Genomic DNA, 15313 nt, shown 5'->3' on the forward strand with positions numbered 1-15313 from the left:
TACTGGTACTCCCTGTATATAGCTCCACATTGATCTGGTACTTCCTGTATATAGCTCCACATTGATCTGGTACTGGTACTTCCTGTATATAGCTCCACATTGATGTGGTACTGGTACTTCCTGTATATAGCTCCGCATTGATCAGGTACTTCCTGTATATAGCTCCATTGTGTATTTTATTCCTCATGTTACTATTTTTTTTAAATCTGCATCGTTTGGGAAGGGCTCCTAAGCAAGCATTCGGTTGGGGATAATGAGTCTCACTCTCTTTTTATCCGTCTCTCTCAACCTCGTCCTCTGTCTATCTGCTTATAAAAAATGGCTCTCTCTCTCTTCTCCCCCTCACTCCCCAATTATTGTCTTTTCCCTACCTCCCTCTTCCTTAGCTAAAATAAATATTCAGACAGCTAGTGACATTAGGAGAGTTGTAATGATAGCTGGGGCTTCTTGTCAGCATTGCTTATTTATTTTTGTGCTGTTGTGAAAATGTGAAAATCAATAAAGAAAGTTGTCTAAACATGAAAGCGGGAGCACAGGGTGGGGTGACAGGAACAAACTGTCATTTCATTTCAAACAAACCACCACCTGGTCTGCCTGAGAATGACAACACACACATTTTCAGGTAGGCAGTCGCACTCAGTCAGACACACAAATGTAGACACTCAAACGCACACACACGCACACTAAAGACGAAACAACTCACAGGGAGCGGTCCCACCTGACAAACTCAGTGAATCCAATCCAATCCCCCAAAATGCCAACACGTAATCCTCTGATCTCTTTTAATTAGCTTCTTCTTCTCCACACACACTATTGTACAGCTAACATTGTGGGGACACACAATTCAGTCTCATTCAAAAACCTATTTTCCCAAAACCTAACCGTAACCCTAAAACTACCCCTAGCTCCTAACCCTAAAACTACCCCTAGCTCCTAACCCTAAAACTACCCCTAGCTCCTAACCCTAAAGCTACCCCTAGCTCCTAACCCTAAAGCTACCCCTAGCTCCTAACCCTAAAACTACCCCTAGCTCCTAACCCTAGCTCATTACCCTAAAACAACCCCTAGCTCCTAACCCTAAAACTACACCTAGCTCCTAAAACTACCCCTAGCTTCTAACCCTAAAACTAACCCTAGCTCCTAACCCTAAAACTACCCCTAGCTCCTAACCCTAAAACTAACCCTAGCTCCTAACCCTAAACCCCCTAGAAGTAGCATTTGACCATGTGGGGACTAACAAAATGTCCCCAGATGGTCAGATTGTTGTTTGTTTACTATTCTCACACACACAAAGTCCCCCAGCATCTCATTATTCAAACATGTACAAACAGCTCGTCAGATGAGTTTGGTCAGAAGCCTGAGGTTCATTGATAATAAAGCAGTTTATTCAGTTCTAGACATTCATCCAGTGTTAAGATATGTACCCAGGTCTTCTCTAGTGCAGAGCCGGTGGGGGGAAAGGAAGAGGAGGAAGATGAGGATATTGCATGTGGTGAGCCGCATTATTGCACAACTCCACATGTCACTTTTTCAGAGTTTACTCTTCACAGGTGAGCCTAAGGGAAAGACAGAACAAGGTGCATCAGAAACCTGTGAAATTCAGTAGCCATGACTACATTTTATATATATATATTTGACTTTGCACACAAGGTCAGAACAGCATATTGACTGCATGACAACTCATGTATGAAGAACTTTATGTAGATTCAACTTATATTTTAGATTAAACTTATATTCAATATATATTTATATATATATATATAAATATATATATATATATATATATATATATAAATATATATTGAATCTAAGTATATATATATTGAATCTAAATATATATATTTATATATATATATATAATGCCACATATATATATATATATAGGGTTAGGAGCTAGGGTTAGTTATATATATATAGATATATATATATACACACACACACACTGAACAAAAATATAAATGCCACATGTAAAGTGTTGGTCCCATGTTTCATGAGCTGAAATAAAAGATCCCAAAAATGTTCCATATGCACAAAAAGCTTATTTCTCTCAACTTTTGTACACAGTTGTTTATTTCTCCTTTGCCAAGATAATCCATCCACCTGACAGGTGTGGCATACCAAGAAGCTGATTAAACAGCATGATCATTACACAGGTGCACCTTGGGCTGGGGACAATAAAAGGCCACTAAAACACAATGCCACAGATCTCTCAAGTTTTGAAGGAGCGTGCAATTGGCAAGATAACTGCAGGAATATCCATCAGAGATGTTGCCAGATAATTTAATCTTTATTTCTCTACCATAAGCCACCTCCAATGTTGTTTTAGAGAGTTTGTCAGTACGTCCAACCGGCCTCACAACAGCAGACCACGTGTAACCACGTCAGCCCAGGACCTCCACATCCGGCTTCTTCACCTGCGGGCTCGTTTGACACTAGTCACCCGGACAGCTGATGAAACTGTGGGTTTGCACAACCAAAGAATTTATGCAAAAACGGTCAGAAATCAACTCAGGGAAGCTCATCTGCATGCTTGTTGTCCTCAACAGGGTCTTGACCTGACTGCAGTTCGGCGTTGTAACCAACTTCAGTGGGCAAATGCTCAACTACGATGACCGCTGGAGAAGTGTGCTCTTCCCGGGTGAATCCCGATTTCAACTGTACTGGTCAGATGGCGTAGTGTGGACGAGCAGTTTGCTGATGTCAACGTAGTGATCATAGTGCCCCATGGTGGCGGTGGGGTAATATTATGAGCAGGCATGAGTTACAGACAACAAACACAACAGCATTTCATCGATGGCAATTTGAATGCACAGAGATACCATGACGATATCCTGAGGCCCATTGTCGTGCCATTCATCCGCCGCCATCACCTCATGTTTCAGTATGATAATGCACGGCCCCATGTCGCAAGGATCTGTACACAATTCCTGGAAGATGAAAAAGTCCCAGTTCTTCCATGGACTGCCTAATCACCAGACATGTCACCCATTCAGCATGTTTGGGATGCTCTGGATCGACGTGTACGACAGCGTGTACCAGTTCCCGCCAATATCCAGGAACTTCGCACAGCCATTGAGGAGGAATGGGACAACATTCCACAGGCCCAATCAACAGCCTGATCAACTCTATGAGAAGGAGATGTGTCGAGGCAAATGGTGGTCACCCCAGATACCGACTGGTTTTCTGATCCACTCCAGCTACTGGTTTTAAGGTGTCTGTGACCATCAGCATATCTGTATTCCCAGTCATGTGAAATCCATAGACTAGGCCCTAATGAATTTAAATTGACTGATTTTCTTATATGAACCTTAACTCAGTAAAAATCGTATAAATTGTTGCGTTTCTATTTTAGTTCAGTGTGATATACATAATGTATTATACTGTGAGAGTAATATCTGTCAACACAAGCAGGGCTGAGAGGGTTAACCACAGTCATTCAACCAGGATCTCACCATACATCTCTCACAGGAAAAGACAAGTACAATATTCCACACAGTCAGTTTGAACAGCGAACATTCACCTCAAGGCTATTCTTAACCTATGGGGATCCTTGGTTAGACTTCTTCTAAGATACTAGCACAGCACAATTTGTACAGTCTGCTACATTGTCAGTTGGTTAGGAAAGGGTCTAGGTTAGGAGTTAGGAAACTACAGAAGGGTTCCACAAACACCACAGCACGATCAGTTCAATCACTGTCAGACCCTTGATAGCAAAACTACCATCGTTGCTACAGCTATTGACACACATGACACTACTCCACACCATGCGCGTTACTTGTGTTCGAACAGGGCGCTCTGATCAGCAGGCTAAGGGCGGGTACAAAGATAAGGGGTAAAGAGAGATGATTGGCTAAGAGGCCTGTCAGTACCGTAGCTCCAGATATGGAGCCACCATGACAAGTCCTTTTACATGGAGTGGTGTTACCAGAGCAAACCAGTGTTAACTACTAGCTACTCCCACTGGTGTCAAATGAGTCAGAGGTGATGATTTGGCTGTGTAGGATATGTATGGTGTCACTGTGTATGTGTTGACTCACCGGAAGGGAAGTAGAGAGGGAGGTTTTTCAGGTACAGCTCCTTATCAGTGGGCAGGAACACACAGAAGATCACTCTGTCCAGCTTTATGAGACACACACACAAAAAACAGCCATATAAATAAGTGGAAGACCATCATTTTGTCTTGAGGGCCACAGCAGGATTTCAAAGTTCAGCGGAGGGCAGCACAGATTTTCTTTGGAACAATTTGTTGGTCAGAAAAAGAGCAGTGATCTGAAAACGTATAGGTCCATTAGTATTTCTACCTACTTTCTATCAAGTTTTAGACTTTCAACAGTGGCCTGCAGGTTTTATTTGACCCCAGAATAATAATTACCCCATCAACAACAACAAAAAGATTGAATGGGCTGAAGGGCCGGACGTTGTCTGCCGCTGGTATAACTGAAGAATAAAGTTGATCTTCAGAAGCGATGCTTAATACTGAGAACAAAGCATTTTCATACAAACTAGTTGTCATATAACAGCTGTATGTCCGGACCAAGTCTTCATCAGCCCAGAGAAAACATCTCTACGATATCAGAACACTGAATAATGACCAGCAGTGACTTCTATAAGGTACCCTGCTGCTGGCAGTGAACCCTCCCATCCCTTCACATCCTCATTACTCAATGAACACACTGTCATTAAGTCTGTGTTTGGACTGGAGCAGAGCTGGATGCTGGTCCACTACAATTAGGCCACAGATCCAGCAGAAGCTATCATTATCTATACAGTATATATCATAGGGTTTGGTAGGAGGCAGATGTTATTGGCATCAGGTAAACAGTCAGCTGTATGGATGCTGGGAGAGTGCAGAGGAACATTGACAATAGATCAGAAGCTGAAGGTCAAAATATAATATTTTGTAGTACTATGAATTTAGGGACTTCCTTTTTGTTTTGGTTTAATATGTAGATATCTCATGCTGTTGTGTTGTGTCAACTAGTATAACTAAAAAAAGTTATAAATAATTGATCACAAAAATAGTGTACACTGGAGAACTGGAGGAAGAGTAGAGGAGGAAGGAGTGAATGATGAAGAAGAATATAGTAAAGATAACAGACAGGCGACAGACTAACTTCCCTCCAGTCATCTATTCCTCTTTTCCCTCTTCTCTCTTCTGTCAGGAAAAGGTGTGTATTAGTCCTCTAAGCCCGTCAGGAGCCAATTAAAACACAGCCTTAGCCACGAGTGTGTGTGTGTGTGTGTGTGTGCGTGTTGTTGCAGTCCGCCCTCTCCTGACTCTCTCCAGAAAACCAAAAACAACAGCTGTGAGACAGAATACCAGAAGGAAAGGAAAAAAATAATAATTAGACACACACACAAACAAACAAGAGCACACACACCTTCTCATGGTGTTCATCCAGGTACTTCCTGACAGTCTCCAACGCGACGTGCACAGCCTGCTCAGGTGGGTATCCTAGACACAAAAACACAGCAATTACTGTGGTGTGCAGGTGGCCAAGAGCACTGTGTTATGGGTGGCCAAGAGCACTGTGTTATGGGTGGCCAAGAGAACTGTGTTATGGGTGGCCAAGAGAACTGTGTTATGGGTGGCCAAGAGCACTGTGTTATGGGTGGCCAAGATCACTGTGTTATGGGTGGCCAAGATCACTGTGTTATGGGTGGCCAAGATCACTGTGTTATGGGTGGCCAAGAGCACTGTGTTATGGGTGGCCAAGAGCACTGTGTTATGGGTGGCCAAGAGAACTGTGTTATGGGTGGCCAAGAGCACTGTGTTATGGGTGGCCAAGATAACTGTGTTATGGGTGGCCAAGAGCACTGTGTTATGGGTGGCCAAGAGAACTGTGTTATGGGTGGCCAAGAGAACTGTGTTATGGGTGGCCAAGAGCACTGTGTTATGGGTGGCCAAGAGCACTGTGTTATGGGTGGCCAATAGAACTGTGTTATGGGTGGCGGCCAAGAGAACTGTGTTATGGGTGGCCAAGAGAACTGTGTTATGGGTGGCCAAGAGCACTGTGTTATGGGTGGCTAAGAGCACTGTGTTATGGGTGGCCAAGAGCACTGTGTTATGGGTGGCCAAGAGCACTGTGTTATGGGTGGCCAAGAGAACTGTGTTATGGGTGGCCAAGAGAACTGTGTTATGGGTGGCCAAGAGCACTGTGTTATGGGTGGCCAAGAGCACTGTGTTATGGGTGGCCAAGAGAACTGTGTTATGGGTGGCCAAGAGAACTGTGTTATGGGTGGCCAAGAGAACTGTGTTATGGGTGGCCAAGAGAACTGTGTTATGGGTGGCCAAGAGAACTGTCGAATCAATACAATTAGAGAAACACCCATTTGTTTGGACCATCTAACAGAGTGGCTGTCTACTCTCTTCTTCTCTCTGCTAACAGAGTGGCTGTCTACTCTCTTCTCTCATCTAACAGAGTGGCTGTCTACTCTCTTCTAACAGAGTGGCTGTCTACTCTCTTCTCTCTTCTAACAGAGTGGCTGTCTACTCTCTTCTTCTCTCTGCTAACAGAGTGGCTGTCTACTCTCTTCTTCTCTCTGCTAACAGAGTGGCTGTCTACTCTCTTCTTCTCTCTGCTAACAGAGTGGCTGTCTACTCTCTTCTTCTCTCTGCTAACAGAGTGGCTGTCTACTCTCTTCTCTCTTCTAACAGAGTGGCTGTCTACTCTCTTCTTCTCTCTGCTAACATAGTGGCTGTCTACTCTCTTCTAACAGAGTGGCTGTCTACTCACTTCCTCTCTCTGCTAACAAAGTGGCTGTCTACTCTCTTCTATCTTCTAACAGAGTGGCTGTCTACTCTCTTCTAACAGAGTGGCTGTCTACTCTCTAACATAGTGGCTGTCTACTCTAACATAGTGGCTGTCTACTCTAACATAGTGGCTGTCTACTCTAACATAGTGGCTGTCTACTCTCATCTAACAGAGTGGCTGTCTACTCTATTCTTCTCTCTTCTAACAGAGTGGCTGTCTACTCTCTTCTCTCTTCTAACAGAGTGGCTGTCTACTCACTTCCTCTCTCTGCTAACAGAGTGGCTGTCTACTCTCTTCTCTCTTCTAACAGAGTGGCTGTCTACTCACTTCCTCTCTCTGCTAACAGAGTGGCTGTCTACTCTCTTCCTCTCTCTTCTAACAAAGTGGCTGTCTACTCTATTCTTCTCTCTTCTAACAGAGTGTCTGTCTACTCTCTAACATAGTGGCTGTCTACTCTAACATAGTGGCTGTCTACTCTCATCTAACAGAGTGGCTGTCTACTCTCTTCTTCTCTCTTCTAACAGAGTGGCTGTCTACTCTCTTCTTCTCTCTGCTAACAGAGTGGCTGTCTACTCTCTTCCTCTCTCTGCTAACAGAGTGGCTGTCTACTCTCTTCTCTCTTCTAACAGAGTGGCTGTCTACTCACTTCCTCTCTCTGCTAACAGAGTGGCTGTCTACTCTCTTCCTCTCTCTTCTAACAAAGTGGCTGTCTACTCTATTCTTCTCTCTTCTAACAGAGTGTCTGTCTACTCTCTAACATAGTGGCTGTCTACTCTATTCTTCTCTCTTCTAACAGAGTGGCTGTCTACTCTCTTCTCTCTTCTAACAGAGTGGCTGTCTACTCACTTCCTCTCTCTGCTAACAAAGTGGCTGTCTACTCTCTTCTATCTTCTAACAGAGTGGCTGTCTAATCTCTTCTAACAGAGTGGCTGTCTACTCTCTAACATAGTGGCTGTCTACTCTAACATAGTGGCTGTCTACTCTCATCTAACAGAGTGGCTGTCTACTCTATTCTTCTCTCTTCTAACAGAGTGGCTGTCTACTCTCTTCTCTCTTCTAACAGAGTGGCTGTCTACTCTCTTCTCTCTTCTAACAGAGTGGCTGTCTACTCTCTTCTTCTCTCTGCTAACAGAGTGGCTGTCTACTCTCTTCCTCTGCTAACAGAGTGGCTGTCTACTCTCTTCTCTCTTCTAACAGAGTGGCTGTCTACTCACTTCCTCTCTCTGCTAACAGAGTGGCTGTCTACTCTCTTCCTCTCTCTTCTAACAAAGTGGCTGTCTACTCTCTTCTCTCTTCTAACAGAGTGTCTGTCTACTCTCTAACATAGTGGCTGTCTACTCTATTCTTCTCTCTTCTAACAGAGTGGCTGTCTACTCTCTTCTCTCTTCTAACAGAGTGGCTGTCTACTCACTTCCTCTCTCTGCTAACAGAGTGGCTGTCTACTCTCTTCCTCTCTCTTCTAACAAAGTGGCTGTCTACTCTCTTCTCTCTTCTAACAGAGTGGCTGTCTACTCTCTTCTTCTCTCTTCTAACAGTGTGGCTGTCTACTCTCTTCTTCTCTCTTCTAACATAGTGGCTGTCTACTCTCATCTAACATAGTGGCTGTCTACTCTCTTCTCTCTTCTAACATAGTGGCTGTCTACTCTCTTCTCTCTTCTAACAGAGTGGCTGTCTACTCTCTTCCTCTCTCTTCTAACAGTGTGGCTGTCTACTCTCTTCTCTCTTCTAACAGAGTGGCTGTCTACTCTCTGCTCTCTTCTAACAGAGTGGCTGTCTACTCTCTTCTCTCTTCTAACAGAGTGGCTGTCTACTCTCTTCTTCTCTCTTCTAACAGAGTGGCTGTCTACTCTCTTCTTCTCTCTTCTAACAGAGTGGCTGTCTACTCTCTTCTTCTCTCTTCTAACAGAGTGGCTGTCTACTCTCTTCTCTCTTCTAACAGAGTGGCTGTCTACTCTCTTCTCTCTTCTAACAGAGTGGCTGTCTACTCTCTTCTCTCTTCTAACAGAGTGGCTGTCTACTCTCTTCTCTCTTCTAACAGAGTGGCTGTCTACTCTCTTCTCTCTTCTAACAGAGTGGCTGTCTACTCTCTTCTTCTCTCTTCTAACAGAGTGGCTGTCTACTCTCTTCTTCTCTCTTCTAACAGAGTGGCTGTCTACTCTCTTCTCTCTTCTAACAGAGTGGCTGTCTACTCTCTTCTCTCTGCTAACAGAGTGGCTGTCTACTCTCTTCTCTCTTCTAACAGAGTGGCTGTCTACTCTCTTCTCTCTTCTAACAGAGTGGCTGTCTACTCTCTTCTCTCTTCTAACAGAGTGGCTGTCTACTCTCTTCTCTCTTCTAACAGAGTGGCTGTCTACTCTCTTCTTCTCTCTTCTAACAGAGTGGCTGTCTACTCTCTTCTTCTCTCTTCTAACAGAGTGGCTGTCTACTCTCTTCTTCTCTCTTCTAACAGAGTGGCTGTCTACTCTCTTCTTCTCTCTTCTAACAGAGTGGCTGTCTACTCTCTTCTCTCTTCTAACAGAGTGGCTGTCTACTCTCTTCTCTCTTCTAACAGAGTGGCTGTCTACTCTCTTCTCTCTTCTAACAGAGTGGCTGTCTACTCTCTTCTCTCTTCTAACAGAGTGGCTGTCTACTCTCTTCTCTCTTCTAACAGAGTGGCTGTCTACTCTCTTCTTCTCTCTTCTAACAGAGTGGCTGTCTACTCTCTTCTTCTCTCTTCTAACAGAGTGGCTGTCTACTCTCTTCTCTCTTCTAACAGAGTGGCTGTCTACTCTCTTCTCTCTGCTAACAGAGTGGCTGTCTACTCTCTTCTCTCTTCTAACAGAGTGGCTGTCTACTCTCTTCTCTCTTCTAACAGAGTGGCTGTCTACTCTCTTCTCTCTTCTAACAGAGTGGCTGTCTACTCTCTTCTCTCTTCTAACAGAGTGGCTGTCTACTCTCTTCTTCTCTCTTCTAACAGAGTGGCTGTCTACTCTCTTCTTCTCTCTTCTAACAGAGTGGCTGTCTACTCTCTTCTTCTCTCTTCTAACAGAGTGGCTGTCTACTCTCTTCTCTCTTCTAACAGAGTGGCTGTCTACTCTCTTCTCTCTTCTAACAGAGTGGCTGTCTACTCTCTTCTTCTCTCTTCTAACAGAGTGGCTGTCTACTCTCTTCTTCTCTCTTCTAACATAGTGGCTGTCTACTCTCTTCTTCTCTCTGCTTCACTTTTATCTACATTTTATATTCCTGAGTCCCAAATGGCAACCTATTCCCTATATAGCGCACTAACTGTGGATGTTCCCACTTTCTCAATCATCTTACCACTACAATTCAATTGGTGACAATATTGAGTAACTCTAAACTATATCTTTATTGAGACAGTTTCATTGAGTTTGACCTTCTCTGAACTCTGTGTGAAGAACACTAGTCAGAAACCGTGGGGAGTCTTGGAGCACTGCATCGCTAAACTCGCCAGCAGCAAATGGAGGGATTACATCCCAGTTGACACCATCTCATCCCTAATCTCTGTTAATCTGCCTGTTTAATCTCAACCCCTAATCTGGAAACCTCTTTCTACTGAAAACTAATATCTAGTGTGCTGAACTCAATTCACCCCTCTGCATCACTACCCTCTGAGTAGTGATGCTGGAAAACACAACAACACACAGAGAACACACAGAGAACACACACAGACAAACACTTTTGTTGACTAACCGTAGATTCCAGTGGAGATGCAAGGGAACGCCTGGGGGTATAAAACACAGTGTAAAACAGAGAAAATACATTTAAAACTGATTGATGATAATAACCCTTCCACCCACCACAGTGCGTAGCTTGGTATCGGTGGCCTTCTGCAGGCTGTGATGGTAGCAGTCCCTGAGGCGGCTCCTCTCCTCCTCCCCCACTTTCCCCATCGCTATGGGCCCCACTGTGTGGATCACATCTGGAACACACAGACAGATATATATATGAGTGAGAGAGAGAGAGAGAGAGAGAGAGACAGAGAGAGACAGAGAGAGAGAGAGAGAGAGAGAGAGAGAGAGACAGAGAGAGACAGAGAGAGAGAGAGAGAGAGAGAGACAGAGAGAGACAGAGAGAGACAGAGAGAGAGAGAGAGAGAGAGACAGAGAGAGACAGAGAGCGAGAGAGAGAGAGAGAGAGAGAGAGAGAGAGAGACAGAGAGAGACAGAGAGAGAGAGAGAGAGAGAGAGAGAGACAGAGAGAGACAGAGAGAGAGACACAGAGAGAGAGAGAGAGAGAGAGAGAGAGAGAGAGAGACAGAGAGAGACAGAGAGAGAGACACAGAGAGAGAGAGAGAGAGAGAGAGAGAGAGAGAGAGAGAGAGAGAGAGAGAGAGAATGACAGAGACGAAGAGCGAGATTACGTTCATTCACAGCACACTGCAATCAACAAACTGCACTACTCTGGTATTCTGAACACAATACCTACAGGGACACTGCATCAATCTATTACTACACTGAAGCCCTTTTCCTACTGGGCTGGCTTGTCTCAGAGTACATTAGCTCTGTGCACTGAGCCTCAGTCAAGAGCAAGGGGACCTTTGGGGGTCTGGGTGGGTTAGTAGGGGTTAGAGGGGGTCTCGGGGGGGGGGGGGGGGGTCTCTGTTAGTAACACAAAGGTCAACCATCACAGTACTCCCGTTAAAAGCCCAACATGACTCAAGGTTCAGAGTATGGTCATTTATGGTGGCTATTCATCTGTATGTCATAGAGATAAATGTCAGGTCACCACCACACTATACCACTGAGTCTGAGCCACCACCACACTATAGCACTGAGTCTGAGCCACCACCACACTATAGCACTAAGTCTGAGTCACCACCACACTATACCACTGAGTCTGAGTCACCACCACACTATACCACGGAGTCTGGCCACCACCACCAAACTATACCACAGAGTCTGAGTCACCACCACACTATAACACGGAGTCTGAGCCATCACCACACTATACCACTGAGTCTGAGCCCTCACCACACTATACCACTGAGTCTGAGTCACCACCACACTATACCACTGAGTCTGAGTCACCACCACACTATATCACTGAGTCTGGGCCACGACCACACTATACCACTGAGCCACCACCACACTATACCACTGAGTCTGGGCCACGACCACACTGTACCACTGAGTCTGAGCCACCACCACACTATACCACTGAGTCACCACCACACTATACCACTGAGTCTGGGCCACGACCACACTAAACCACTGAGTCTGAGCCCCCACCACACTATACCACTGAGTCTGAGCCCCCACCACACTATACCACTGAGTCTGAGCCCCCACCACACTATACCACTGAGTCTGAGCCCCCACCACACTATACCACGGAGTCTGGCCACCACCACCAAACTATACCACTGAGTCTGAGTCACCACCACACTATAACACGGAGTCTGAGCCATCACCACACTATACCACTGAGTCTGAGTCACCACCACACTATACCACTGAGTCTGAGTCACCACCACACTATACCACTGAGTCTGAGTCACCACCACACTATAACACGGAGTCTGAGCCCTCACCACACTATACCACTGAGTCTGAGTCACCACCACACTATACCACTGAGTCTGAGTCACCACCACACTATACCACTGAGTCTGGGCCACGACCACACTATACCACTGAGCCACCACCACACTATACCACTGAGTCTGGGCCACGACCACACTGTACCACTGAGTCTGAGCCACCACCACACTATACCACTGAGTCACCACCACACTATACCACTGAGTCTGGGCCACGACCACACTAAACCACTGAGTCTGAGCCCCCACCACACTATACCACTGAGTCTGAGCCCCCACCACACTATACCACTGAGTCTGAGCCCCCACCACACTATACCACTGAGTCTGAGCCCCCACCACTCTATACCACTGAGTCTGAGCCCCCACCACACTATACCACTGAGTCTGGGCCACGACCACACTATACCACTGAGCCACCACCACACTATACCACTGAGTCTGGGCCACGACCACACTGTACCACTGAGTCTGAGCCACCACCACACTATACCACTGAGTCTGGGCCACGACCACACTAAACCACTGAGTCTGAGCCCCCACCACACTATACCACTGAGTCTGAGCCCCCACCACACTATACCACTGAGTCTGAGCCCCCACCACACTATACCACTGAGTCTGAGCCCCCACCACTCTATACCACTGAGTCTGAGCCCCCACCACACTATACCACTGAGTCTGAGCCCCCACCACACTATACCACTGAGTCTGAGCCCCCACCACACTATACCACTGAGTCTGAGCCCCCACCACACTATACCACTGAGTCTGAGCCCTCACCACACTATACCACTGAGTCTGAGCCACCACCACACTATACCACTGAGTCTGAGCCCCCACCACACTATACCACTGAGTCTGAGCCCCCACCACACTATACCACTGAGTCTGAGCCCCCACCACACTATACCACTGAGCCACCACCACACTATACCACTGAGTCACCACCACACTATACCACTGAGTCACCACCACACTATACCACTGAGCCCCCACCACACTATAAAACTGAGTCTGAGTCACCACCACACTATACCACTGAGTCTGAGCCACCACCACACTATACCACTGAGTCACCACCACACTATACCACTGAGCCCCCACCACACTATACCACTGAGCCCCCACCACACTATACCACTGAGCCACCACCACACTATACCACTGAGCCCCCACCACACTATACCACTGAGCCACCACCACACTATACCACTGAGTCTGAGCCACCACCACACTATACCACTGAGTCTGAGCAACCACCACACTATACCACTGAGCCACCACCACACTATACCACTGAGTCTATGTCACCACCACACTATACCACTGATCCCCCACCACACTATACCACTGAGCCACCACCACACTATACCACTGAGTCACCACCACACTATACCACTGAGTCTGGGCCACGACCACACTAAACCACTGAGTCTGAGCCCCCACCACACTATACCACTGAGTCTGAGCCCCCACCACACTATACCACTGAGTCTGAGCCCCCACCACACTATACCACTGAGTCTGAGCCCCCACCACTCTATACCACTGAGTCTGAGCCCCCACCACACTATACCACTGAGTCTGGGCCACGACCACACTATACCACTGAGCCACCACCACACTATACCACTGAGTCTGGGCCACGACCACACTGTACCACTGAGTCTGAGCCACCACCACACTATACCACTGAGTCTGGGCCACGACCACACTAAACCACTGAGTCTGAGCCCCCACCACACTATACCACTGAGTCTGAGCCCCCACCACACTATACCACTGAGTCTGAGCCCCCACCACACTATACCACTGAGTCTGAGCCCCCACCACTCTATACCACTGAGTCTGAGCCCCCCACCACACTATACCACTGAGTCTGAGCCCCCACCACACTATACCACTGAGTCTGAGCCCCCACCACACTATACCACTGAGTCTGAGCCCCCACCACACTATACCACTGAGTCTGAGCCCTCACCACACTATACCACTGAGTCTGAGCCACCACCACACTATACCACTGAGTCTGAGCCCCCACCACACTATACCACTGAGTCTGAGCCCCCACCACACTATACCACTGAGCCACCACCACACTATACCACTGAGTCACCACCACACTATACCACTGAGTCACCACCACACTATACCACTGAGCCCCCACCACACTATAAAACTGAGTCTGAGTCACCACCACACTATACCACTGAGTCTGAGCCACCACCACACTATACCACTGAGTCACCACCACACTATACCACTGAGCCCCCACCACACTATACCACTGAGCCCCCACCACACTATACCACTGAGCCACCACCACACTATACCACTGAGCCCCCACCACACTATACCACTGAGCCACCACCACACTATACCACTGAGTCTGAGCCACCACCACACTATACCACTGAGTCTGAGCAACCACCACACTATACCACTGAGCCACCACCACACTATACCACTGAGTCTGAGTCACCACCACACTATACCACTGATCCCCCACCACACTATGCCACTGAGTCACCACCACACTATACCACTGATCCCCCACCACACTATGCCACTGAGCCACCACCACACTATACCACTGAGTCTGAGTCACCACCACACTATACCACTGAGTCTGAGCCACCACCACACTATACCACTTAGTCACCACCACACTATACCACTGATCCCCCACCACACTATACCACTGATCCCCCACCACACTATACCACTGAGCCACCACCACACTATACCATTGATCCCCCACCACACTATACCACTGATCCCCCACCACACTATACCACTGATCCCCCACCACACTATACCACTGAGCCACCACCACACTATACCACTGATCCCCCACCACACTATACCACTGATCCCCCACCACACTATAACACTGAGTCACCACCACACTATACCACTGATCCCCCACCACACTATACCACTGATCCCCCACCACACTATACCACTGAGCCACCACCACACTATACCACTGAGTCACCACCACACACCACACTAT

General features: G+C 46.8%; 1 protein-coding gene across 2 annotated transcripts in view; it reads right to left on the reverse strand.

The window, feature by feature from the left end:
- Positions 1–444: 444 nt before the first annotated feature.
- macrod1 (mono-ADP ribosylhydrolase 1) overlaps positions 445–15313 on the reverse strand; it is a 109093-nt gene continuing 94224 nt past the window's right edge. The window contains exons 6-11 of one of the 2 annotated variants that reach the window (XM_031797203.1): positions 10553–10674; positions 10446–10476; positions 5382–5455; positions 4038–4119; positions 3776–3807; positions 445–1556 (exon numbers count right to left, since the gene is read on the reverse strand). In XM_031797203.1, coding sequence (XP_031653063.1) covers positions 3800–3807; positions 4038–4119; positions 5382–5455; positions 10446–10476; positions 10553–10674 — 317 coding nt within the window. In that variant the 3' untranslated portion in view covers positions 445–1556; positions 3776–3799. The remainder of the gene's footprint in view (positions 1557–3775; positions 3808–4037; positions 4120–5381; positions 5456–10445; positions 10477–10552; positions 10675–15313) is intronic. The other variant, XM_031797202.1, reaches the window with a different exon arrangement.

The sequence above is a fragment of the Oncorhynchus kisutch genome, linkage group LG19, assembly GCF_002021735.2.
Source record: "Oncorhynchus kisutch isolate 150728-3 linkage group LG19, Okis_V2, whole genome shotgun sequence".
NCBI classification, from domain to species: Eukaryota; Metazoa; Chordata; class Actinopteri; order Salmoniformes; family Salmonidae; genus Oncorhynchus; species Oncorhynchus kisutch.